Raw genomic sequence first — 26558 nt, 5'->3', positions numbered from 1 at the left:
ACAAAGAAATGGAAACCGAGGAGATGCCCATCCATTGGAGAACGGCTGAACAGGTTGTGGTATATGATTGTGATGGAATACTATTATGGTATAAGAAATGATGAGGGGAATAGTTTTAGAAAAAACCTGGGAAGGCATATGAATGGATGCAAAGTGAAGTGATCAGAACCAGGAGAATATTGTGCACAGTAATAGCAGTATGGTAATGATGATCAACTATGAAAAACTTCAATACAATGATCCAAGAAAATTCCAGAGGAGTCATGATGGAAAATGTTATCCACCTCCAGAGAGAGATTGCAGCATATTGTTTTTCACTTTCTTTATTTTTCTTACTTTTTTTTTGCAATATGACTAATCTGGAAATATGAAAACATGTTTTGACTTCCAATGTATAATGGATATGATATTATTTGCCTTTTCAAAGCAAGGAAGAGGTTGGAGGAAGGGAGAGAATTTGGGATTTAAAATTAAAAATAGATATTAAAAATAAAAATAATTATCTATATACTATTAAAGCATACAGTAAAGATTGAAAACATAGCATGTGAATTCCAGTTCCATATAAATGCTCAAGGGCTGATACTGTTTTCACTTTTGTGAATATATTCACAGGGCATGGGGATAGGAGATAAAGACTAGAACTTTGATTTCATTGATATAGGGAAGTCCCAGACGAAGAACTTCTCTTTGTCAGTGAAGGTTAGGCACCTTCTCAGCAACTTCTCATCTAGCATTGCTCAGAGCACTGAAAGGTTAAGCCCCTTGCTCAACTAGGTCTTGGACCCAGGTCTTCCTGGCTCTGAGGGCAGCTCTCTAACCATTCGTGACTCTAATTTGCACATAGTAGGCACCTTTTTTGTCAAACAGAATTGAAAGGAATCACTAGAAATCTCTTTTTGAGTCACTGGAAAGAAGTACAGCCAGAGTCTGGATTTTTACAAGTTTTCTAACTTACATATAAATATATTATTATTTTATGCTGGGCAGCTTGATGGTACAGTGGATAGAGCACTGGGCCTAGAATCAGGAAGATCTGAGTTCAAATCTAACCTCAGATACTTCCTATCTGTGTGACCTTGGGCAAGTCACTTAACCTCTATTTACCTCAGTTTCTCATCTATAAAATGATGGCACACTGGAGAAGGAAATGTCAAACCATTCTAGTATCTTTGCCAAGTAAACCCCATAGATGAAGTTTGTGGGGTCACAATAAGTCAGACACAAATGAACAACAATTTATATTATTGCCACTTTTATTCTCTGTACCTCAACCTTTTCTGTGAAGTATTACCTCAATGGTCTGTGTTTTTGTATTGCCTGACATTATGATTTTGATTTTGTTAAATTAAAAAAAAAACTTGTCTCCTTTCTAACATACCTAAAGTATCTATTTACTTCAGTAAGAAAAATACATATACAAAACTGGAAATATATGTATGTTCATCAGTGCTTCTTTTAGAGGCAGTTAATGACACAGTGAATAGAGTATTGGGCCTGGAGTCAGGAAGACATGAGTTCAAATTCAGCTCCAGGCTCTTAGTAGCTGTGTGATGCTGGGCAAGTCATTTGATCTCTATTTGCATCAGTTTCCTCAACTATAAAATGGAGATAGTAATAGCACCTACCTCAAAGGGTTGTTTTGAGGTTCAAAAGAATTCATATTTGGTTTTTTTTTTTAAAGGGAGTGGGGCGGGGCTCAGCATAATGCCTAGCACATATTAGGCATTATATAAATGCTTTTGTCACTCTCCACATTCCCCACCCCTGCATCATATCCTAGATGGGAATGAGTGCTTAGTGTTTGAGGACTCTCCTGCTGTACCATAAGTGCTCCCTGATCAATTTGATTCAGTTCAATTCAATGTGTTGTTAAGCCCTGAAGGCACAAAAAGAAAACAGTTCTTACTCTCTAGGACTTGGCATTCTATTGAGGTATTCATTGGAATGTAAAAGGAGTTGGGATTGATTTTACTTAGTTTCCTGAGTCTTGTTCCTCCTCTTGCCATAGATAGATGATAGACAGACAGACAGACAGACAGACAGACAGACAGACAGAGATAGATAGATAGATAGATAGATAGATAGATAGATAGATAGATAGAAGTGTATATGGTATGTTTATATATACATATACATCTATATCTATCTATGAATGAAGTGATGTGACTTCTTAAGTTACATTATAAATTTAGGTTGTACGTCAGTTTAGAATTTACAATGTGGTACGTAGTGTAAGATATCAATCTAAATCCATTTTCTGCCAAATTGCTTTCCAGTTTTCCTAGTAGTCTTTCTTGTATAGGGAGTCCTGTCCCAAGCAGTTTGCATTCTTGGGTTAATCAGACATTGGATTACTGAGTTAAATGGCTTTTGATGCATGCTTATATAATCTATTACATTTGTTTTCTGTGTTTTAACCAGCACCAAATAGTTTTGATGATTAGTGTTTTGTAATAAGCTGATATCTGGAAATATTAGTCTTCTTTCTTTTTTCATTATTTTTTCCTGAAATTCTAGACCTTTTTTAAAAAAATGTATTATTATTTGACTCGTTCTATGAAGTAACCCTTTAGTGGTATGACTGGTTAAAACAATAAATCTTTAAATTAATTTAGGTACCATCATAATTTTGGTTTTATTTGCAAATTTTCATTCCACTCTCCTTCTATTCTTAGGTGTAGTTCTATTTAGGTAAAAACCACATGCCCATAACACTCTACATGACTGTCCTACTGGGATGAGGATTAAAATAGACAAGAAATGAATAGAACCAAAGCCAGTGTTTAAAAAAAAAAATTGAAGTCACGTGGAATTCTATCATGAGTCTTCCCCAAACAGTTTCAGGTAGACAACTTTGGAAAGTTGTCTTTCCCAAATCCCTTTGCCTAGAGCTTCTTAAGTAGCCACCTAAGGTACTTAGGTCCTAGAAAGTAGCATTGTGATTATGGGTAGGACATTGCTAAGACAGCTTGTGAGAAATTCAGAGCTATAAATGAAGTTCTTGAGTCTTAGATAGTTAAAACAGCAGCATAGGATACTCTCTAAGACTTGGTAAAACCTGCATACCAAGAGTACCAAATGTCTGTCCATCAAGAAAGGTGTAAAGAATCTAGTGCGAGTTTAGGCAAGGCCCCAAACCTCTGACAGCCTTAGTTTCCTCATTTGCAAAATGATGGAATTGGACTAGGTGACCTCAGGGGGACTTTCCAACTCCAAGTCTATGATCCCACGACTTAAGAAGACTAGCCAAAATAATGGGCATGGAAGGGGCTACTTAAACAATTAAGATTTATGAATGGCTGAGAGAGGATATTATAAAATTTTATATGTATATGCATATATGTATGTGTGTATATACACATGCATACACATGCATGCATGTGTATATGTGTATATATGTTTTGTGCATACATATATGTATGTACATAAATGTTTTATATACACACATGCACGCATATATATACATGTATGTATGTATGTATGTATGTATGTTGTATGTGTGTGTGTGTGTGTGTGTATATATGCACACACAATGATTCTTAACTTTTTTGTGTCTTGGACCCATTGGGCAATCTGGTGAGGCCTATGGACCTTTTCTTAATAGAAACTTAGAAAGATTCAGAATACCAAAGACCTCTACAAGGAAAAACAGAACATCCAAGAAGACAGTAAAGCAAGAAGGTTTTATTAAGGAGAGATACAAAACAAAAGGATGTAGGGACACAGGGCAGTCCACTGGGGTTCTGGATAGAGTTTGGTGCCCCAGTGTGTCACAAGAAGGAATGGAGCATCCTCTCCCTAAACCAGTAAAGTCTGGGAGATTTTATAGGGTTTTTATCTGGATTTACCAGAACCAGGCATTAGGGGAAATGAGAAAGGCTACTGCTCCTGAAGACTGGTGCTGATTCATGCTGGTAGGGAAAAGCAAGACTCCTTGTGAACTGGTTCCTACCCAACCCCTAGAAGGGGCTTTGGACCATTATTGTTGGACTTACAGGGTAATTCAGGGGTTTGGAGCTTCCTTGGGGCTTTATAACCCACCCTTTCTTAAAATGTTTTTAATGCATAAAGTACATAGAATTACAAAGGAAACCAATTATATTGAAACACATCATCGAAATACTTTTTTTTAAAAAGTTCATGGAACCCAAGTTAAGAACATCATAGGGAGAATGAATACAAGATATGTGATTTTATTCACCAAATCCCAATAACCTGAATGGGTGTGTGAGCAATTTATAATATAGGAGCTAGAAGGGCCTTAGCAATCACTACATATATATCCCTTCTTTTACACATAGTAGAATGGAAATAGAAGAGGCATTATGGCGCAGTGAAAAGGATGCTGAATTGGAGACAGAGGATCTTGGTTCAACTTGGAGACCTTGTTCAAGGCCCAGTCCTTCCATTTTCTTCTATCTGTGTGACCTTGAACAAGTCACTCAGTTTCTTCATCTGAAAAATGAGGGGGTGGGATTAGATGGATGCTAATGTCTCTTTCAGCTCTAGACCTATGATCTTAAGACATGGAAACCAAAAGACTGGACTCTCTACCACTTACTAGCTTGCTTAGTGACACTGGACAAGGCAATTGATTCTTCTGGACCTTAGTTTCTTCCTCTATAAAATGAGGGAGTTAGACTAGATAATCTCTAAGGACTCATCTAGCTCTGTAACTCTATTCATTGAGGGCCTCAAAAGTTAAATAACTTGCCTAAGGTCATTCAGCTAATTCATTGACTGAGCCAGTAATAGAACTCAAAGACTGCTGGGGAAATGGCTGGAACCACAGAGGCAAGGAATACTCATGACACGTGCAAAAAGTAAATGTGCTGCTATTTCAGGGGGAGGGGGTGGTATTTAGCTGTGGTACATGATATGTAAAGAGAAAGAAAGGCGGTTACTATTGGCATGAGATGTAAGACTGACCACAACTCCACGGATTTGCAGTAGTAAAGAGAAGGGAATTGTGCAACTATAGCTATGTATGTAAGTCTAGGTATTCTTCACTTTCATTTTTTTCATATAATGATTTCAACAAACATTTATTAAGTATCTACTGTATCCATGACACTGTATGACAAAGACAGCCCCTACTTCAAGGAACTTACATTCAGCTAGGAGATAAAAATATAAATGGAAAAGTAAAATCAAACTACATGCAAAATAAATGCTAAGTAATTTGGGGATGGGGACGTGGAAGAGTGCTACCAACTGGGAAGATCAGGAAAGAGTCCTTTAAACGGTGACACATGAGCTATCATTTGAAAAATGAGATATTCTAAAAAGTGGAAATAAGGAAGGGGAAACATTTTGGCCACAGAGGACAGCTGAACAAGAGCATGGAGGTGGCAACTCAAAACTTCACTGTTTCTACTTATTATTTGCATGACCTTAAGCACTTACCCAACTTAACCCCTCATGAGGAGGTTGGACCCAGTGTGATCTCGTTCCCTTTCAGATCCATATCTAATAATCCCATGATCCTCAGTCCCTAGATACTTTTCTTCCAGGAATGAATTATAGGACCACCACAACTTCAGTCGGAGATCCTGTAGTCTCAGCCCCATAGCCTTTTAGGTGGACCTCTAGGGAACTGAGAACCATAGTCCTTCAACAGAGCTAAGGGCTGGATAATTATGTGATATGTAGCTCCACCCACAATTATGGCTGTGGTAGGTGCCAATGTATGAAAAGGCACTGTGTGTGTGTGTGTGTGTGTGTGTGTGTGTGTAGGGGGCTGTTGTCCTACAACTGTAGATACTACCTTCATGCTATGGTATCAGTTGAGACTTGATTTTCTTAATGAACTACTATCTCAAGGAAATATTACCATTCTGATGTGGACAAACCATGTCTGTAGTACAGATGTTTTTAATCTGAGTTTTATGAACTTTAAAAAGATTTTTGATAACTGTTTTTCAATATAATTGATTTCCTTTGTAATTCTATATCTTTTATTTTATGTATTTAAGAACATTATTCCAAGAAAGGGTCCATAGACTTCCCCAGATTGCCAAGGGGACCATCACACAAACCAAAAGGTTGAGAACTCCTGCTCTAGAATGTGCCACTTGGATCCATGCTCTATCCAAGTTACCACTTGTTCTACAGAAAATGTGGCACTGTCAGAAAAGAGACCATATGTTCCCATGAGTCCTCAAGCATAGACTGTCTCAGATAGGGGCTAACACTTTTTAGTCAGATCTTAGAAAATTCTTTTAAAAAAAGAATATGATATTTAGCCACTAACCAGCATTCCATCCATGAGCCAGTTGACAAGGACAATGGGAATTGGAGAAATTAAGTACTTTCTATGCTGTTACATTGTCCACCTACAACAGTACTGTGTCAGATTCTTTCCAGCAGTTTGCTAAAACTACTCTGCACTCTAACCTTGGAAGATCATTTTCAGCCAACATGTATTCCCCACATGTATTTGTCTAGTACAATGGTATCAAACTCAAATAGAAATGGGTACCACTAAGATACACATCCCTGAAGGCCACATATCGACTTAGAAAACAACAAATTAACATTATCTATGTTTTATTATGTTTTTAATCTTGGTAAACTTTTCCTAATTATATTTTAATCTGGGAAAGCTCTTGGCCACTGGGCTCCATGTTTGATATCTCTGGTCTATCAGATCTATCAGATCTGATCTATCAGATCTATTTATCTATCAGAAACTCAACAAATGACAACTTAGATGAATTGGAAATAACACCTGAAGATCAAAATCTGAGCTATCCAGTGAGCACTGAGGCAAACAATGGAACAGGGGATGTAAAAAGGTAAACAAGAAAGGACCAAGGTTCAGGAGATGTTGTATTCCTGATGTGGTTTTAAATTGAAGTCAGCAAACTCAAAAAGAAAAAAAAAAGAGCACAGGATTTCAGTGGAAAGTTGGGGAAGATAATATATTTATGGGGTGTGTGTGTATGTGTGTGTGTTGGAAGGAGTGTGATATTTAGCTCAATTGCCTTCTAAGAGGAAGTAAGTACAGAATCATCTGTCTTTCCTAGGTTTTTCTTCGTGAATGACTTCTGCCAATCCCAGGGATATGAGATTAATTTTGAAGTCAGGATCTCCATTTTTAAGACATTTCCAAGGCAAAGAATAAGAGCACTAAGTGATATAAGCTTCTCCTTTTTTTCAGGCTATGATTCTCAATCAGCCATCATGCCAGAGAGGAAAATTATCCACCTGATTGAAGATAAAAGAGGCATTGGCAGAGCATCTGTGGTCTCTTTGTCTTGGCCCCAACCTCACAATCTGACATGACTAACGATGATCCCATAAAAGTCACCTCATGCCATGGGTAATCTCACTCTTGACATTTAGCTGCAAATGTTAGGTTGTGCAGAATGATTCTTATTTAATTTTGCATTCCTCAGGATCATTCAGATGATAAAAACTGAGTGAGCATAATGTCACTTATGGACTCTCCTACACCAGAAAGTGTATATGTGCCTGAAAGAGAGGACAAGTAAATTATTCAACCACATGAGCATCCAACGGAATGAAATGCACAGGGTAAACCAACAGTACTTTTTCACAGCTGTGGAGGCGAACTTGGGTAAATATTAAAGAAAATAGGTATGAATAAAATGTTTGGCCAGTAGGCACCAACTCAATGATGTAATGATAGACACTGATATAGCTGGCACTTCTCTTTGGAATATAATGGCTCATTGTTTAAATCTGCATCTATGTCTATATTTATAACTTTCTATCACCTATGTATCTATATCTATCTACAGATATTATACATATTATCTGGCTTTATCAGGAAACGAGGTCAAGTAGATTAGACAAAATAGGATTTTATACTTTTCATAAGTCTGATTTTCCCTATAATACTAACTTAAGAGACTTGGGCCAGTGCATAGCTGCATTCTTATCCTAAAGAGCAAAATTCACAGACTTTGTATCAGAAATTAACAAATATTTATATAGCACTTTGATTTGGAAAACACTTGACATATATTACTGTGTATTATCCTCAGAAATACTTTTTGAGGTAGGTACTATACATATTACTCTCTTGTGGATAAGGAAACTGAAGAAGAAGGAAGACAGATAACTTGGCCAAAGTTATATAAGCAGTGAAACAGCAAGCTACAACAGAAGTATTGTTTCTGAAATCAGAGGGCCTGGATTCAAATCCTACCTCTAATAATGCTTCCTGCTTTTCGTGACCCTAGGTAAGGTACTTGCCCTCTCTGAGCTTTAGTTAAGAGAATGGTTTGTCAAAGAAAATACTACTTACTACTACTACTACTACTACTACTACTACTACTACTAACTACTACTACTACTACTACTACTGATAATAATGTGCTCTGTGATTTAGACTCAAATTTGCCAGAAATAATTTTTATTGAATTTCATATTGATCTAAATATCCAAGCCATTTCTGTCTTGTGAGAAAGATGTCCAAATTGTCATAGTCTGTCATGCCTTGTGCCATGACTCTTTTCCCGTAGAAGATTTCAGGTAGCATTTACAGGAATCTCTAGCAAGGAATAGAATCACAATATGTTAAAATACAGTTTGCCATTCACATTCCAGAGTAGTCACCACTCAATTTCTTCCTGAATCACTTCCCCTAAGGAGTTCCTTCCTGTGATCAGCATCTTAACTTTGAATTTCAAAAGAATCCTTGATAACTAGGTAGGTCAAGGAGCCAATCCATCACCTCAAGTTAGTCTTCTAGCTTGGTCATTAAAATGTAAAGACAGCAAATGCTATAAAATTACAATGATTATATTCTTCTTCTTCTAGAAGAATCATGAGAAAGACCTCCCTGCTTATTTTGCAAAGATGGGCAACTAAGGGTGTGGAACACTGCATATAACATCAGCATTTTTATTGTGTTGGTTTGTTTTGTAAAACTGTCTTCCACACCCCCTCCCATTTCTTTATTCTTTGTTATAAGGGATAGTACTCTGGGAGGAAGCATAGGGAAGGATATATTGGAAAATATAGGTACTCTAAAAATAAAATATAATATAGCAATAAACTTATTTTTAAAAGTAAAAACACCATCTTTATCTGAATTTCTTAGGGAAATCCAACTTATATAAAACAGTCACCATAATATAGAAGCCCAAAAAACTTTTTTTAACATATTATTTCCATATCAATTTCTATCACTTATCTATAATATGTGTGTATATGAATATATATGTGTCTGTATATACACATACATATGAGGCAGCTAGATGTCACAGTGGATAGAGTATTGGACATAAGAGTCAGGAAGATTCACCTTCCTGAGTTCAAATCCACCCTCAGAAACTTCCTAGCTGTGTGACCCTGGGCAAGTCACTTAACCCTATCTGCCTCAGTTTCCTCATCTGTAAAACAAGCTGGAGAAGGAAATGGTAAACCACTCCAGTTGCTTTGCCAAGAAAACCCCAAATGGGGTCACAAAGAGTTGGATACAACTGAAAAATGACTGAGCAACAAGATACATACATACATATGTGTACACATATATACATGTATGTGTGTATATGTGTAATACAATCACACATGTGTGCATTCATACATGCAAAGGTGTGGTTATATTGTTTACATATGAATGTGTGTGAACATATAATTACATGTGTGTGCATGTATGTGTGTATCCTGTGCATTTGTGTATATATTCTCTCTCTCATATCCTGTACCTATTTTTTGCATGTTGTCTCCCCTATTAGACTAAGCTCCTTGGAGAAGAGACAGTCTTTTGCCTTTCTTAGAATTACCAAATTAACCAAATACCTAGAAAATAGCAGATACTTAATAAATGTTTATTAACTGTCTGGGGAAAAGTGTTCTGGGGTTTTAGAGGACTTTATGCTCAATAGGAGTCAGTACTATAATGCAAGAGCTGAGAGAACTAAACAGATCTTATGCTGTTTTAAGAGGCACTGATTTTAGGAGTAGAGAGTAGAAGTTGTAAAGGGGAAAATTTAGGAGAAAAAAAAACTTCCTAAAAGTTGTCTTTCCTGAAGTGAAACGGACTGCCTTGAGAAGCGAGAAGTAAATTTCCCCCTCCTTGGAGTTCTTTGTGCAGAGGTTGAATGGTCACTTCTCAGTTTTGTTATGGGGGACAGGGAAATTCCTTTTGGCTATGGGTCAGACAAAATGGTCATGGAAGTCCTTGCAACTCTCCAATCCTATGATTCTGTAGATTCAGGGATGGTTTATTTCAAATTTTCTTCACAGAACACTATTGATACCCATCCTTTCACTAGCACATCATCTCTTTAAAAACCCTGGGGTTATTTGAACTCACCTTTTTGGTGTAATGGGTTAAATGTCTTCAGGAATTTGGGTCCCACTGCTAAATCTGATGTACTCTGCAAAAGAAAAAGAAAACAGCATTTTAAAAAATAATATTGCCTTCTTTCTCTCATCTTCCTTCTCCTAGTTCTCTTTCTCCTCTTCTTTCCTTATTTCTTCTCCTTTTTCCTCTTCTCCTCCTCCCCAACTTCCTTCTTCTTTGCCTTCCTCTTCTTTCTTTTCTCCTTTTTCTTTGAGGGAAGATGAGTAGGAGAAGGAAGAGAAAGAGAAAGAGAGAGAGGACTTTTTAATGACACTATGTTAGTGATAGTCTACACATTCCAAATATTTGTATCAAGTAATATCTCTTTACTCGATCTCTGTTGCACATTAATCTCTTCTTCTCAAGATACCAAATGCCTAAAGATACTTTCCTAAGTGTGTCCTCGAGATTTTATACTCACTAGAAAGAGGCTTAAAAAAAACCAAACAAATTTTTGGGGAAAATTACTGTCATTCTTTCAATAAGTAAATCATTCTATCGATAAGTAAAAACATTATAAGTTGTCTCCTCTATTACTTAGTTCTAGAAAACCCTAAGAAATATCTTCCTTCATGATGCACCAAAGCCTTGCTTTATTGCATCCTGAGAATACCTGGATGGTGTTGAGACAGCTTTCAGACATTTTATACTTTTGACAGTACTTTTTGACATTTTATTTTTATTTGCTAGAGTTAACTTTTTAGAGATATCATTTTGGATTCTGAAACTAGTCAACTGACTCTTTGTGAACCTGTCATCATCTGATAAGAGAGTCCTCTTTAAAGACACTGTCATGAAAACATATTAAGAGAAACCATGAAAACATCTTGATCTTATGTGCTGTAATTTTTCTCCAATTATCAAACACTATATACATTTTAAGTATTTATTCTTAATAAGACAATCAGTAGACTATTTACTAATTAGGATTGCACATCCCTCTTATGCTAGAGATATAACAATGAAACTCCTTTAATCTTCTCTAAGATCCATTGTAGTTATCCACACATATCATTCAAACAGAGGTCCTTTGATTCTAAAATCAATAGTCTTTCTACAACACCACATTTCCTTTTTACAAGACAAACCACAAATTGATTTACAAACGGTCCTCTGCTTTGAAAAATCTCATCTCCCTACATTAGGAGTATGGGTAAGCACTGGTACAACATGTTGTTTGGGGGGGGGGTGTTTGTGTGTGTGTGTGTGTGTGTGTGTGTGTGTGTGTGTGTGTGTATTCTTATCTGAAAGCTGGAAATATAAATGCTTTGAGTATCTTCTATATACCCAAATTGGATTTTTTCCCTTTTTTCTTTCTTTTTTCAGTTATCAAGCATTTATTTTTTATACCTTCTCACTTCCCCTCCAAACTCACTAAAAACCTACCTCTTGATAGAGAAGTAATAGGCTCAGAGTTCAGATCGAGACATAGATAGATAGATAGATAGATAGATAGATAGATAGATAGATGGATAGATACTTATATCTACATATGCATATGTATATATTATGTATGCATGTATTTTGACATGGCCAGTACAAGAATTTGTTTTACTTGACTGCACATTTTTTGTAATGAGGGTTTTGTTTTTCTTGTTTTCTTAATGGGAAGGGGAGCAAGAAAGGAGAAAATGCAGAATTTCATTTTTAGAAAATTAATTCATGAATAAAGGATTTTAATGTTTGCAATTTCATAGATATGAATATAAATAGTGTTAGAACTTTAGAGTCATCATAGTATCATCACAATAATAATAGCTTACCCTACTGAAGAACTTATTAGAGCTAAAAAAGGATCTTGGAGATCATCTATTCTACCCACCTCACTTAAAAGATAAGGTAATTGGGGTTCAGATAGATTAAGGGACTTACCCAAGGTCACATAGGATTGGAGACAGAGTGGTGCAATGGCTTTCCATCATATAGTGGATTGTGATTCAGAGGACCTGGGTTCAAATCTTTGCTGTGCCACTTGTTACATATATGACCTTAGCTAGGTCTCTTACCTTGCTTGTACCCTAGTTACTTCATCTGTAAAATGAAAAGTTCAGACCAGTTGGCCCCCAAAGTAGCTTCTAGCTCTAAACCTATGGCCCTAATGTCCCTGTCTCCTAATCCTATGCTCTTCCTAATCCCATGTTCCTTCCTGCTATAGAATAAGGGATTTGAGAATGATATCTAATGTCAGAGGCAATTATTTTTTATTGTCATTTAGCGCCTGTGAAAGGAGAATTTTTAAAAACTTTTTTTCTAAAAGCAACGACAAAACTATAAAGACTTATGTAGGCTTCCATGCAATTGAGTTCATTGATTTATGTGAAACACTGGAAATTTCTCACTTTAGCAATCAGGCTCAAGGACAGGAGAGATAGGTCCTAATTAAGTACCCCAAGGACAAATTTCAAAGCCAGAGTAAAAAAACCCAAACTCCAAAAATATATATTTGTTTCTAACTATTGCGTTCAGCTGACACTCTTCTGGCAAAGAGTAAAATTGGAACTTTGTGTTTCTATAAAGAATTTTTCAGTTTTTAGTAATAAGAAAAAAATTTGTCGAAATGAAGCGGGACCAGCTCCAGTAAGAAAACCTAGGCAGCTTTTTCTTTTGAGAAGTGAATTGTCAAGACCGTCTGCTTACTTTTCTGGGGAAGAAGAATGGACTATGGGGAATACGGAGAGGAAGATGCAAAGTAAGAACAAAAAGAGTCTACAACCAATCCTGGACAGTAGGTATTAAGTCAGTTGTTAACATGAGTGACATTGATTTTATTCAAATGGTATATTGTTTGAACATTCAGAAAAGAAAAGAAAATCCAAATATTTTTAAAATGTTAAAGATACAAAAATGTTCCTCATCACATATGTGTATAATCCTTTAAGGTTTACAAAGCATTTTACATATATTATCTCATTTGAACTTCACAGTAACAATGAGGAGTAATAAGCATTATTATTATCCCTATTTTACAGATGAGGAAATTGAGTCAGAGAAGTGATTTGCTGAGTGTTACAAGACTGACACATATTGGCTTTTCAATATGATTCAAGTCACTGAAACTGACTCCGTGGCCTTTCTCTGAACCCTTTTTGTGCCCTGACCCTTTTGGTAGTCTGATGAAACTTATGGACTCCTTAGAGTAATGTTTATTGCCTGCCTTCCGAATTGAAGGAAAATGGCAAGTTTCAACTAGAGGCTAGTGAAAATAAAGATGTAATTTTTCCCAGGTTCATGGATCCCCTAAAATCTATCCACAGACCCTTTGAGGTTCTGTGGGTCTAAGTCCAGAAGCCCTGCTCTAAGACTAAAAGTTACAGAATGGCTTCTGATCTACATTAATAGAGAGGATTTCCTTCTACCAATGAAGTCACAGGTCCTGACCAAAAAATAAAATATATAGACTTTAAAGTGTGATAGCTCTCAATCAAGGGAGCCCAAATAACTGGCTAAAGCTGAAGGGTGGTGAACCATTGTTTGTGGCTTTGATAAGGGCACACCCAATGGAAGGGTGTGGACATACTCATAAACACTTCATTAAGAGAATTAATGACATCTCCTTGTTTTACATACTTGGCCTATTTGCACCCCTTAAGGATGAATGAGTGAACCCCAGACTCTGGGGTATGGCTTAACTAGGTCAGACTGCTGTGAATTGGACATCCCTTTTACTGGACCTCTCAAAAGAAGAAAGCAACTCAACCAGGGATGACCTGAGGGGATACTGAGCGAGCTAGACATAGAAAGATTGGGAAGAGAGCCCCTCTCCACAACCCCTGCCTTGGAACAAAGGCATTCTGTAGTTGCTTATGTTCTTACCCATGTACCCAAGAGGTGGCAATGAGAGGCTTCTCAAGCACATCATCTCAGGAGAGGATAGAACCATGTGACTCAGGCTTGCATCTAGAGGAAAGAGTTTCTGAATCCAGCTATGGAAGTATAGGGGCATAATCTTTCAGCATGAGAGATGATAACTGTGATGAGGGGAGCTGTATAGCAATGTGGTAGAAGTTTCTAAATCCTTTCTAAATCTTAAGGAGTAGAATGGTTCAAAGGAGAGAACATGGAGTCATGAAACTTGGGTTCAAATTCTAATTCTGGCACTTATTTACTACCCAAGTGACCCTATTCAAGTCATTTAACTACTTTAGGCTTCAGTTTCCTGTAAAAATAAGGGAGTATACTAAGTTCCCTTCTCAATACAAATCCTTCAATTCTATGAGAAATGCTTTTGAATTGGATTTCAGGTGAATGGGCATATTGATGAAAGAACACTGGAGTTAGACTCAAAAGGCATGAATTCAAATTCTGCGTCTGCTGTTTACTATCTTAGTGACCTTCAACAAGTTTCTTAATCTCTCTGGGCCTCAGTTTCCTCATCTGATTATGAAGGAGTCTATTATTCTATATATAACAATAATTAGTGTTTAATTATATTATTGTAATATAATTAAATACAACTAATATTTAATAATAGGGTAGCTAGGTGGCACAGTGGATAGAGTGCTGGGTCTGGAGTCAGGAAGATTCATCTTCCTGAGTCCAAATCTGGCCTCTGATATTTTTACTAGCTCACAAGTCACTTCACCCTGTTTGCCTCAGTTTCCTCATCTGTAAAATGAGCTAAAAAAGGAAATGGCAAACTACTTCAGTATCTTTGTCAAGAGAACCCCAAATGAGGTCACAAGAGTTGGACACAACTGAACAAAAATATTTAATTACATTGTCATAATTAAATTTAATGAATAAATATAAAAATAGTATTATATTAATTAATATAATAATAACAGTGAGTAATATTTGTATAGTGCTTTAAGGTTTGTAAAGCTCTTTAAATATGTTATCTCATTCAAGACATACATGTGTGTTGTTACAATTACTAAACTTATGGCTTTTCATGACTCCATACTGGAACTAAGTTTCCTCAGAAGAAATTCTTATGACTGTATGAGAAGGGTCCATGAAGCCCCTTCCTGCAATTGTATACATCATTATCAGAAGTTACCTTCATTGGCTGCATTGATGATGAGCTTATTGAAATCAGCTTCTTAAATAGAAGTTGGCGAACCTAGGAGGGCAACAGAGAATATTTAAGATAAAATACTCACACACACATGTTTTTAGTAACTGTTAGGTGCTGCTCCACTTTTACAGTCTTGAGCAGGAACTTATAAATCTAGAGAAAGAAAGAATCTTGGATGCCACCTGGTCCAGCTTCCTTATTTTACAGATGAGGAAACTGAGGCCCAGATAAGTTGTGACTTGCCCTAGGTCACACAGAGAGTAAATTCAGATCTGGGATTAAGAAGCTGGGGAGAATTTCTCTGCGTAAATTTAGGTAGATTGATCTCTATGGGCAGTCATTTTCTTATCTTTTGCAAACGTTTATAAATATCACTTGTTTTTACATCATTATCCACTTCCCAAAATATCTCTCCCCTTTCCCCTTCCTGAGAACCATTCCTTAATATAAAGCATGCAAAAGTGAGGGGGAGGAGAGGAAGCCAATCAGGAAACTAAGCAATCTAATACATTAACCAAGTATCACATTTTATGCAGTTGTGCACCCATAGCTCTCCACCTGTGGAAAGAAGGAAAGGAGGTATAGTCTCAGTAAGGGATAGAGTAATGAACTGGGAATCAGAAAGACCTGATTTCAAATCCTACTTTAGTTATTTATTTACTGTATGACCCTGAGCAAGTCACTTACTATTTCTAAGATTCGGTTTCCTCATCTGTAATAGCAGGGGATTAGACTGATAAGGCCCTTTCTACTGTAAATCTTTGTGCCATGATTCATATCTCTTCTGAGGAGGCCAAACCCAATCATTCTAATTAGCTTTGATTTTTTTGCCTTCTACTCAATTTACATCGTTGTAGTTATTTTGTATAACGTTTTCTTGATTTGGACATTTTCAAAAATTGCATTATAAATGGTCCTGCATGATATTGTATGGTTAGGTGGCACAGTAGATAGAGTGCCGGACCTGAGTCAGGAATATTCATCTTCCTGAGTTTAAATCTGGCCTCAGACACTTACTAGCTTCGTGCCCGTGGGCAAGTCATTTAATCTTGTTTGTCCCAATTTCTTCATCTGTAAAATGAACTGGAGGAAAAAATGGCAAACCACTCCAGTATTTCTGCCAAGAAAGCCCCATATAAGGTCACTAAGAGTTGGACATGACTGAAAACGACTGACGTCAACAAAAATGATAGTTACCAGTGTCACCGTTGGGTTCTTTTGTGTCTCAGCTGAGGCATCTATTGCCTCATGTTAGAGCTATTGGAGCTGGGAGGGACCTTAGAGTCATCTAGTCCAATTCTATCATTTCCCAGATGAGGAACTTGAGATCCAGGTTGGCAGGTGACTTTGGATGACAATGGAGAAGAGTGACAGGGTGGGGGAAAAAAGGATGTACATACCTTACTATCAAAAAGCACTCCAAAACATAAGATGAAAAATCCCTAGAAAATAAAAAGGAATTGAACCACAAATTCATTTGTTTACCCTTTTCCAAACAGACTTCTAAAGACCTACACAGTTTCATCTCCTTCTATTCTCTTGCATCTGTCCTAAACTGCTTCCTTTGGCCAGATGTTATATTTGGATAGCGAGGTGCTGGATCTCACATAGTACTCTCTAGTCATTACATTTTTTTACTATTAGTTTTCCTTCTTTTACGTACATATTATTATTAGTTTTATATTAGTGTAATTATAATAATAATTAGTATAATTATTTGTGTATGTGTTATCTTTCCCTGCTAGATTATCAACTTCCCAATCCTATTTGGTTTATTTTTGTAGTATCTTTATTTCTCTCCTAGGCCTTGGCACAGTGCTGTGAACATAGGATAGAGGTTGAATGGGGTGGACTGAGACTGGGATTTCATTGACATAGAGAACACCAGGATGAAAGAGTTCTTTCAACCAATGCAGGTCATTCCCTACTCTGTAACTTATAGTCATATAGCCTTAGAATCCCTACGCCATCATCCCAGGAAGCAATGCATGTGGAAATACCACCTGGCAATTACTGCTGCATGTTCTGCAAGCCTGTACCTGCTGATACACCTCAACCCACCCACCCCCATCAGGTTCTTTGTCAAGCAAACTTGCCCTCGGTACAGTTTTAAAGGCCAGCAATCAGCACCCAAATTTATATTGATATGGGGAAGACCTGGTTGCTACTTTTAACTTTGGTCCAGCTTCAGTGACAGAAGACCTGCCAAAGATGGAATAATGCTTTGCACATAGTAGGTACTTCAGAAATTTTGAATTACTGACATGATTATTAGGGCCCTCAGTAATTGTGCTGAACTAATCCAAGCTCCGTCCATGCTGCACCCATGGGAATCCATCTAGTTGGCTGCCTAAGAGTCTTGCATTATACCCCAGGAGTTCCAAAGTTCTTCCTGCCCCTAAATTCTCTAATCATCCTTGATTTCCTTTTTGATGCCCTGTGTCCATGGCAAAGATTTTATGAGGAGGATCACTTTACTTTACTCCTCAATTGTCAGTGCCTTAGTTTCTCTTCAGTGCTGTGTTTCACAGTTTTAAGTGAGACACAGAAAGTTTAAACAGTGTGTAGAGTGGAAAGTAATAATGAAATTAAAATCCAATTCAACAGATATTTATCCGTTGCCTTTAAATGGAATCTGTATACAATGATTTTCCTTAAAAAAAAATAGAGTTCATTTTCTTAGCAAGGAAAAAGCTCAGGAAAAAGATGGTATAAGAAGTACACAAAAAAAGTCTATTTCAACAAAGAAAAAAAAACAACCAAATCAAAGGAAGTGTCCTTAATCATCAGGAGGCAGGATATAGGCTAGATATATAGAAGAACCTCCTAAAGACACAAAGTGAGCAGAACCAGGAGAACAGAGTTTGGTAACAGCCACATTGTGCGATGACTAATTTTGATAGACTTAGCTCTTCTCAGCAATGCAAAGATCTAAGACAACTCCAAAAGAGTCGTGATGGAAAATGCTATCCATATCCAGAGAAAAAAAAACTATGGAGTCTGAATGCAGATTGAAGCATACCATTTGCTCTTTTGGTTGTTGGGGTTTTTTTGTTTGTTTCTTCTTTCTTGTGGTTCCTCCCAATGGTTGTAATTCTTCTTTACAACATGACTAATGTGAAAATGTTTAATATGAATGTATATGTACAGCCTATACCAGATTGCACTCCGCCTTGGAGAGCGGGGAAGAGAAAATTTAAAACTCAAAATCTTATGGAAGTGAAAGTTGAAAACTAATAATAAATTAATTAATTTTAAAAAAGAACCTCCTGAATATGTTGGGTTTCTTGAAATAGATTACTAAAGAATTTCTCATATGGGAGTGAAGGCAAGAGGTAATCCTAAATGTTTTTGCCATCAATTTCTCCTTTTAAAAAATCACTTTTCTGGATAGTTTGAGGTACAGGAAAACTGGATAGCCAGTTGAAGTTATGTTTTTTACCTCCATATCTTTATACCTTTATATCTTATACCTATTAAGCCATGCTTAGAATAACATTCTTATATCTGAATGACAGTATTATTTTTCTCACCTGAAATGCGTTGAGCAGGGCAAATATTATATGCCACGCCAGAGATTGGCTGTCAACCATCGTCCCTATGCCAAATCCCCAAGTGAGCCCTAGCAAGGGTGTTAGAACAACTATTGTCTTTCCAATACGGATGGCGGTAACCTTGTTATCTCGGCCCAGTCTTTCTCCTATGGCAGGCCTCCGCAGTTTAAGTAAGACTACCAGCACAACCATCAGATTCACAACCATGATGGTCAGGGCTGGAACAACAAAGGCTAAAAGTGGTTTGGCATTCTCTGACCAGTTGAGCCAACATACATCTTTCCTTCGGTAGCTATTGCTCGGTTGCGTGGCAGCGATGGTGATGATGGCTATAAGGAGAGGACAACCGTAACCAAGGGAGAAGCCTGTGGCCATCATGGCAGGCATACTCATGTGATGGAAAATCAGAACTATTCGATAGACAATCAGGATGCCTAACGTCAACATCCAAAAAAATAAGGAAAGGTAGAAAAAATGAGTGAAAAAAACAGCAGCTACACAAACTCCTGAGGCATTTTTCTGAGCGTCAGAAGCAGCTGCAATGATAAAACAAACGTCAGCTATCAAAAGGGACAGGGCCACATTCACCATGCAGATGTGGCGGGTGTAGGAGGTCAGGTTTTTCTTGACCTGCTTCCAGAACATAACCTCAATCACTAGGCATAGGACCAAGCTTACAATGGAGACACTGAGTCCCACGTAAGTGATCCACTTTACCACAGGGATGACGGTGGGAGGGACATAGGGTGACATCAGCATGGAGAAGGAGGTCAGGTGGGTACATCTACACATCACAGTATCATGAGTTTCATTCAACAGCTGGCAGCCGGCATCATTCCATTCCAAGCGTCTGAAATCCCAAAACACACAGTACGGCTCACTCAGGTTGGAGTCTATCTTGGAGAAAATCAGGAAAAGTTCATCTAATGTATAGTTTGGGATAATGGCTGATATCACTGGCCCATTAACGGCAGCATTTCTCTTGGAGGGGCTGGGTAATATGTTTCCCAGAGTTAGAGAAGACATACCAATGATAGTTTGGGGAAGGGATTTCTGGAATTGGTCTTTGCCTATTGACAATGTCCCTCTGATAGGCTTAGAACTATTTTCCTGTAAGAGTTCTATCTGATAGTTGTAACCCTCTTGTTTCTGGCTCGCTGTTGCTGGAGTCCCATTCCAATTAATGAATTCTCCTGAAAATACCAGGGGCATAATTTTAGAAGGAACTAGAATGCCAATGTCTTCCAGTGTCTCTAGCAGCTGCGAGCTGGCATTCCATTCTTCCTGCAGCAAAACTGTCCAATTACTTATGGCTGTAGAATTAAGGAGGTGGTCTGCTACACTTAGGAAAATCTGAAATACAAAGTGGGAACTTAATTAGCATTTTGAAGGAACAAGGTGAACCTTTCCCAGTACATGAAGAATGAACAAAGGATAGCCGAAGCTATGAGGAGTATGACCACTAACCATGCCTGTGGCACACCGCACAGAGCGTCTCCCTAGCTGACCCCAAATTGATTCCATTTTGGGGAAACTGCTTGTTTAGAGAGAGCAGGCCAGGGGAGGGGAGGAACACACTCCAGAATCTTGCTACCTAGTGCCTTCTTATTTTGACTAATCATTCATATTAACTGGGTGCTAAACCTTGTTGTTTCTATGGTGTTGAAGGATGTAAGTGCTGTTATAATCCCCAATTACCCTGCCTTAGTTTTGTCTCTGAGAATAATGCTCAGTCAGAGGAAAAACCTAGTTAAGGGAGAAGTCAATGGCCATCGTGATGGGCATAGTAATGGGATGGAAAACCAGAATTATTACATAAGCCATAAAATTCACCAACTCAAATTAGCTTCCATGATGTGTTCAACAGGAACTTTGGGTTGAGTGGCTGACATCAGCAGAATCAAGGGATTGTATCCAGGGCTGATGACTCTAGGGCTCTTGTGGGGACACTGGAAATTCAGCAGATGTGAAGATGGGGATGTACATACAGAGGGGACATGCATACAGAGATGTGCACTCATCACACTGAGGCTGCAGTGGTGACTACCGTATTACTCAGACCATAGTTTAATGATTAAGATGGGTCTCAAAATCCTTTTCCCATGTTGCACTCATTTTGCTAACAACAGGCAGGCCAAATTCATGATCTCTTTATTATTAATGTTTCAGTTTGTGTTTATTCACGTTTCTGTGTTTACTGCAGTTAAGATAGCAAAAATCCATCCTAACTGAGAATGCATGCTGTGCACATTTTGGATTTTCTTAGGCTGAAAGGATTGGGATGAAGCATCCGATTTCCACAAACTCTGTCTCCTCTCTTCTAATCCCCACATGCTTCTCTCTCCTGCAGACATCTCTGCTTATAACCACTGTCCTGTATTGCTCCATTCTTTAAAGCCTGTTAGATTGCTCATCTGGCTGTTTCTTTGATTTCAGCGTTCTGAGACACACTCCTTCCATAGTCCCCTTGACATCCTTCCAGGAAGTGAATATAAGTTGTACAAATTTAGAGTTTAGGTGAATTTTTTTTTTTGGCAGGCACAAATTTTTGTTTCTCTGTTGTCTTTCTGTGTTTCATACATTCATCTATATCAGGACAATGAGGCTCAGAGAGATAAAATAATTTGTTCAAAATCCCAAAGATAGTAAATCTCAGAGGCAGGATTTGAAGCCAGGTCTCCCTGACTTCCAGCATTCTGCCTACTCAACCAAGCTTGCTTTGAACATGTAATGGTGACTCCAGCTCTCTTTGTCATGTATTATACAGACAGCCAACTTGAAGCTAATTCTAACTCATTTCCAAGTCCCATAGCTTAGATTCTGAATTCTTTCCCTATGTTGAAGAAAGTGGTGAGCTTTTCTGTGATTCCTCTAAGTGGTTGTTACAACTTTTGTGAATAGCTCTGAAGGGTCCCCATCTAAATGAGCATTTGGGGTGAACATTGCCAAGTACCCAAGACCAGATACCTTTGTTGTTGAGGCTGAGAGCTGGACGTGGCTGGAGAGTGACAGAGAAGAAACCTGTCTCAGAATTGAGACCACAGATCCTAAGGTGCCAGCTGTGGTGGATGGACTTTTTTGAATGATGGTGGAAAGTTCTTGTATCACGGCAGACACAGCTGCCTCAGTGATATTGCCTTGAATTGCACTGAGATTCTAGAAAAGGATAGTCAAAGTTTAAAAAAAAAAAAGGTAATGCTTACTTGACAGCCAAGGTCCATGTTGACTGCTGTCAACAAATTAAACTGAATTCCTTTAAACAAGCATTTATTAAGCACCACCTAAGAACAAGTCACAGGGATGGAAAAACACATGTGTGCACACATACACACACACACACACACACACACACAATCAAGGGACTTCTATTCTACTATTTTCATTGCAAAGAAAGCATTTTACATGCTTTCAAGTACCATACAAGTATGACTTCATTTTTATTATCACCCTAGATTAGATTTTCTTGTTTAGAACTACATAATCTAATTCAATTCGATTTAGTTCAATACCACAATTTGTCAAATATTTATTCAGCCCTACTCTGCCCAGAAGATTGAACTAGATGGGGAGTAGAGATGAAATTTAGATAATATACTGTCTCTGCCCTCATGGAGCTCATAGTCTAGTAGGGAACATATAAGAAAATAGAAAGGTGCGACACAAAATGTTATGTGGGCCTGTTTGTGTCTCTAATCCTCTGTGTTAGGCCTGGGCCGGGTTTTATTTGCTTCATTGCTTTCTCCATGTTGCTTCCTACCCAAAGCCCATTTCTATGGCCACTGAGTCATGCTCTCTTGGTTAGCTGGTATGAGCAGGTGCTCCCTTCCAGTCGACTAGAAACAACCAGAGGAATCCAGTTCCTGCACTCACTGGTTTCCTCTTCCCTTTTGATAACAGTGCCATTATTCTCCATTGAACATTGAACACTGAACTGTGTCAAGATCATTTCTTACCCTTGCTCTCCACCCTGTCTAGCCTAACCAAGTGTACACCCTTATCTGAGTGCATCGCTCAGGAACAGCTTCAGTGAATTCATAAAATAAATCTCCCAAAGATAAAAGTTTGCCTCATTATCAAGGTCTCTGGACCCCTAGCGCCTGAAATGTCCTTTAATTCTTTTTTTTAATTACTTTTTTTTTCAAGAACCAAGCATTTTTTTCTTTCCTACTTCCCTCGCTCCCCAGTGGGGGTAGGGGTGAGGTCAAAAAATGAAGGAAAAGAAAAAGAAAACCTTTGTTGCCCCTTTAATTCTACATTGGTCTCCTGGTTCTTGACTATCTTTTCAACCTAGTTACTTATTATTTAACCATTTATTAAACACTTACCTTGTATAAAACCTTTTGCTGGGCATTGAAAGAGCTACAGCCATAACAAAGACAGTCACCTGAAGCTCTCTGTTCTTTACTATGGTAACACCAATAGAGAAGGGGAAGGGAAGAAGCACCTACTATGTGCCATCTACTGAGCTAAGTGCTTATCCCCTTTATACAGTTGGTGAAACTGAGCCAGTCAGCAGTTCAGTGACTTGCTTAGGGTCACACAGCTAATAAGTTTCTAAGGCTGGATTTGCAGTCAGATCTTCCTGACTCCAGGCTTAGTGCTCTATCCATTGTACCACACAGTTAATATGCACTTGTATGCCACAACCAGGCTTCACCCTGAACATTAGTTGGTATGTGATTCTGGATTTCTGATTATTCGCTTTATCGGTGATCTCCTACATAGCTTAGTCTCTCTCACCTCTGAAACTCCAAGTGCCAACTTCCAGCTGGCTCTGAGGCTGCCAACCCTGGTCTAGGCATTGATAAGAGGAAGGGAAAGGAAAGGGATAAGTGTTTACATAACACGTACTATGTGCCAGCCGTTATGCTAAATGCTTTTTACAAATATGGCCTCTTTTGATCCTCACAGCACAACCCTGTATGCTATTATTATACCCATTTTACAGTTGAGGAAACTGAGGCAAACAGAGATTATTTGTCCTGGGTCATACAGTTAGTAAATGCATTTGGCTGAATTCCAAGCCCCCTGCTCTCTCCATTGTATCATCAGCTGCCTCGATGAGGTGTTACTTTATGCTAAACCCACTCTCAGGAGAAGGACTTTGAAATGGATTTACTTGTCTCCTAGAATTCAAGTTTCTTGGGGACCAGGACCCTTTTCATATTTGTCATTGTATTCACAGTGCCTGAAACCTAGTAGGCAGTTTGTAACTGCTCATCGAATTAACTGAATTACTTTGACCTCTGCCGAGGACAACTGGAGCTGTCCCATTCACTGAGGGCTATTTGGTGATGAAACCCAAACTTGGGATAAGCTCCATTATGTGGAAATACTTGACCTTCCTCAGTTCTTCCAGCTGAAGCGGCACACACGTTTCCCTGACCAGTTGCCACTCCGAAGAGTGACATCTGGCAGTGATGCTTCCCACGTAGCCAGCGCTGCAGGGCAGGGTGTACTGGTTGTTCTCAGAACCAAATCCAAAGACAATGCTGTCACAGTCAGCTGGACAAAAACAGAAACAAACAGGGGTGGGGAGGGCGAGAGGAGAACTGGAGCTGAAATGTCTGGTCCCTGAACGCATGCAAGTCCTCTAAGAGGTGGCTTATGTTTTCAAAATCATAGAGCCAGAGCTGGCCTTGAGGTAAGACTAGGCGGTGCCATAGTGGACAGAGTGCGGGGCCTTGAGTCAGAAGACTCATCTTCCTGAGTTCAAATCTGGCCTCAGATATTTACTAACTGGGTGACCCTGGGCAAGTCACTTTATTCTGTTTGTCTCAGTTGCTTCATCTGTAAAATGAATTGGAGAAGGAAATGGAAAACCACTCCAGTATATTTCTCAAAAAACAAACAAACAAATAAACCCAAATGGGGTCACAAAGAGTCAGAAATGACTGAAAATGACTGAACAACACTAATAACAACAGACCTTGAAGCTTTCTTTCCTCTATGATGTTTCTCCCCAATAAGAGTAAATATCTCCACTGATCCATTTGATATGATCATAGAATGTTAAAAGTTACAAGGGACTCTCATAGACCTTCTAATCCAAATCATGGCTATCCTGGAGTCTTTTCTACAATGTCCAAGAAAAGTGATCATCTTGCCTTTATTTGAAGACTTTTACTGGGGATGAACCCCACTACCTCCTGAGGCAGCTCATTCTAGCTCTAATGGTTGGGGCGCCATGGTCCACAGAGTGCTGGGCTTGGAGTAAGAAAAACATGATCCTGAGTTCAAATCTAGCCTCACACACTTACTAGCCGTGTGGCCCTGGTCAAGTCATTGCCTCAATTTCCTCATATGTAAAATAAACTAGAGAAGGAAATGGCAAGCCACTCTAGTATCTTTGCCAAGAAAACTCCACGTAGGGTCACAAAGAGTCAGACATAACTGAAATAACTCAACAACAAGAACAAAATCATCTCCTTAGTTCTGAATACTTATTTAAATTTGCCTGAGATAACATCAGAGATTTTGAGGCTCTTGGTCATGCTATTCATGCATATTGAATTTCCAGTTCTTTGCATGTTCCTCCTTCCCCTGATCTTTCCTGCATCCAGGCATCACATCCCTTCCCCAGTAATCTTTTCTCACTCCAGATACCCGTTCTATGTCCTATTGCCCTTAGATGACTATCATTTAATCCCTTCAACTTAAGGTGTGACCTCTTCTTGAGTTTTTACATTAATAAAGGTATTTTTGAAAACCCCAATATTTTCATGACCCAAAGAAATATAGCTAACTAAAGTGATAACATGGATGGTTACTTTGGTGTTATGGGAGCGAGGGACTCTGCTGTTCAGTCATTTTTTTAGTTATGTCTGTCTCATCATGACCCTATTTGGGATTTTCTTGGCAAAGATTCTGCAGTCATTTTTTGTTTTCTTCTCTAGATAATTTTACAGATGAGGAAACTGAGGCAAACATAGTTAAATTACTTGCCCAGGATCACACAGCTAGCAAGTATCTGAGGCCAGATCTGAACTCGGATCTTCCTAACTCTAGCCCCAGCATTCTATCTACTGCACCACCTAGCTGCCTATAGATTTAGAGGTGAAAGAGATGCCCATGGTCAAGTAGCCCAGATGAGAAATCTGAGATTAATAAGTAAAATTAAGTGACATGCCCAACATTGCATAAATAGTGAGCGGCGGAGCTGGGATGTGAACTCTAGACCAACTCTCTTTCCACTGTACCATACCACTTCCCCAGATCTCATTCAAATCCAACTACCTATTTTCTTTAGTAGAGACAGAAAAGGCAAGGCAAATCTGGGTTGGAGAGGTCTAAGTTCAAGTGACAAAGACTGAGAGAAAAAGGGTCCTGGGGAAAACAGTGAGTTGTTTGGGTTCAGATTTAGTTCAGTCATCTCCTGAGAAAGAAGGAAAGTCAAGTATTCTCAACATGGTTTCATCAGGGGCCACATCCCTGTCGATATTATGCAATCATTCCAACCACAGCCTCCAATGGCACCATAGTTCTTCTGCATGAGAGACAAATACCACATCAGTAAGCAGCACACATCTGAATGAGTCAGTGGAGCCTAGAAAATATCAGTCATCCTAACTTAATCAAGATTAGCGCCTGGCTCAAGGAACTCATTGCATGCATGCTGTAGGCCAGTGGTATCAGACTCAAATACAAAGGGGGAGAGGGGATT

General features: G+C 38.4%; 1 protein-coding gene across 1 annotated transcript in view; it reads right to left on the bottom strand.

The window, feature by feature from the left end:
* Positions 1 to 8364: 8364 nt before the first annotated feature.
* ADGRF1 (adhesion G protein-coupled receptor F1) overlaps positions 8365 to 26558 on the bottom strand; it is a 62417-nt gene continuing 44223 nt past the window's right edge. Inside the window, 7 exon segments of the mRNA XM_020993953.2 lie at positions 8365 to 8524; positions 10295 to 10358; positions 15324 to 15386; positions 16742 to 16783; positions 18875 to 20248; positions 21863 to 22051; positions 24237 to 24400. Coding sequence (XP_020849612.1) covers positions 8502 to 8524; positions 10295 to 10358; positions 15324 to 15386; positions 16742 to 16783; positions 18875 to 20248; positions 21863 to 22051; positions 24237 to 24400 — 1919 coding nt within the window. The 3' untranslated portion in view covers positions 8365 to 8501.

Source organism: Phascolarctos cinereus, unplaced genomic scaffold (genome assembly GCF_003287225.1).
Source record: "Phascolarctos cinereus isolate Bilbo 61053 unplaced genomic scaffold, phaCin_HiC Scaffold_5;HRSCAF=322, whole genome shotgun sequence".
In the NCBI taxonomy this organism is placed as follows: Eukaryota; Metazoa; Chordata; class Mammalia; order Diprotodontia; family Phascolarctidae; genus Phascolarctos; species Phascolarctos cinereus.
Note: the sequence above shows the minus strand (reverse complement) of the source record. Positions and strands in the feature narration are given on the sequence as shown.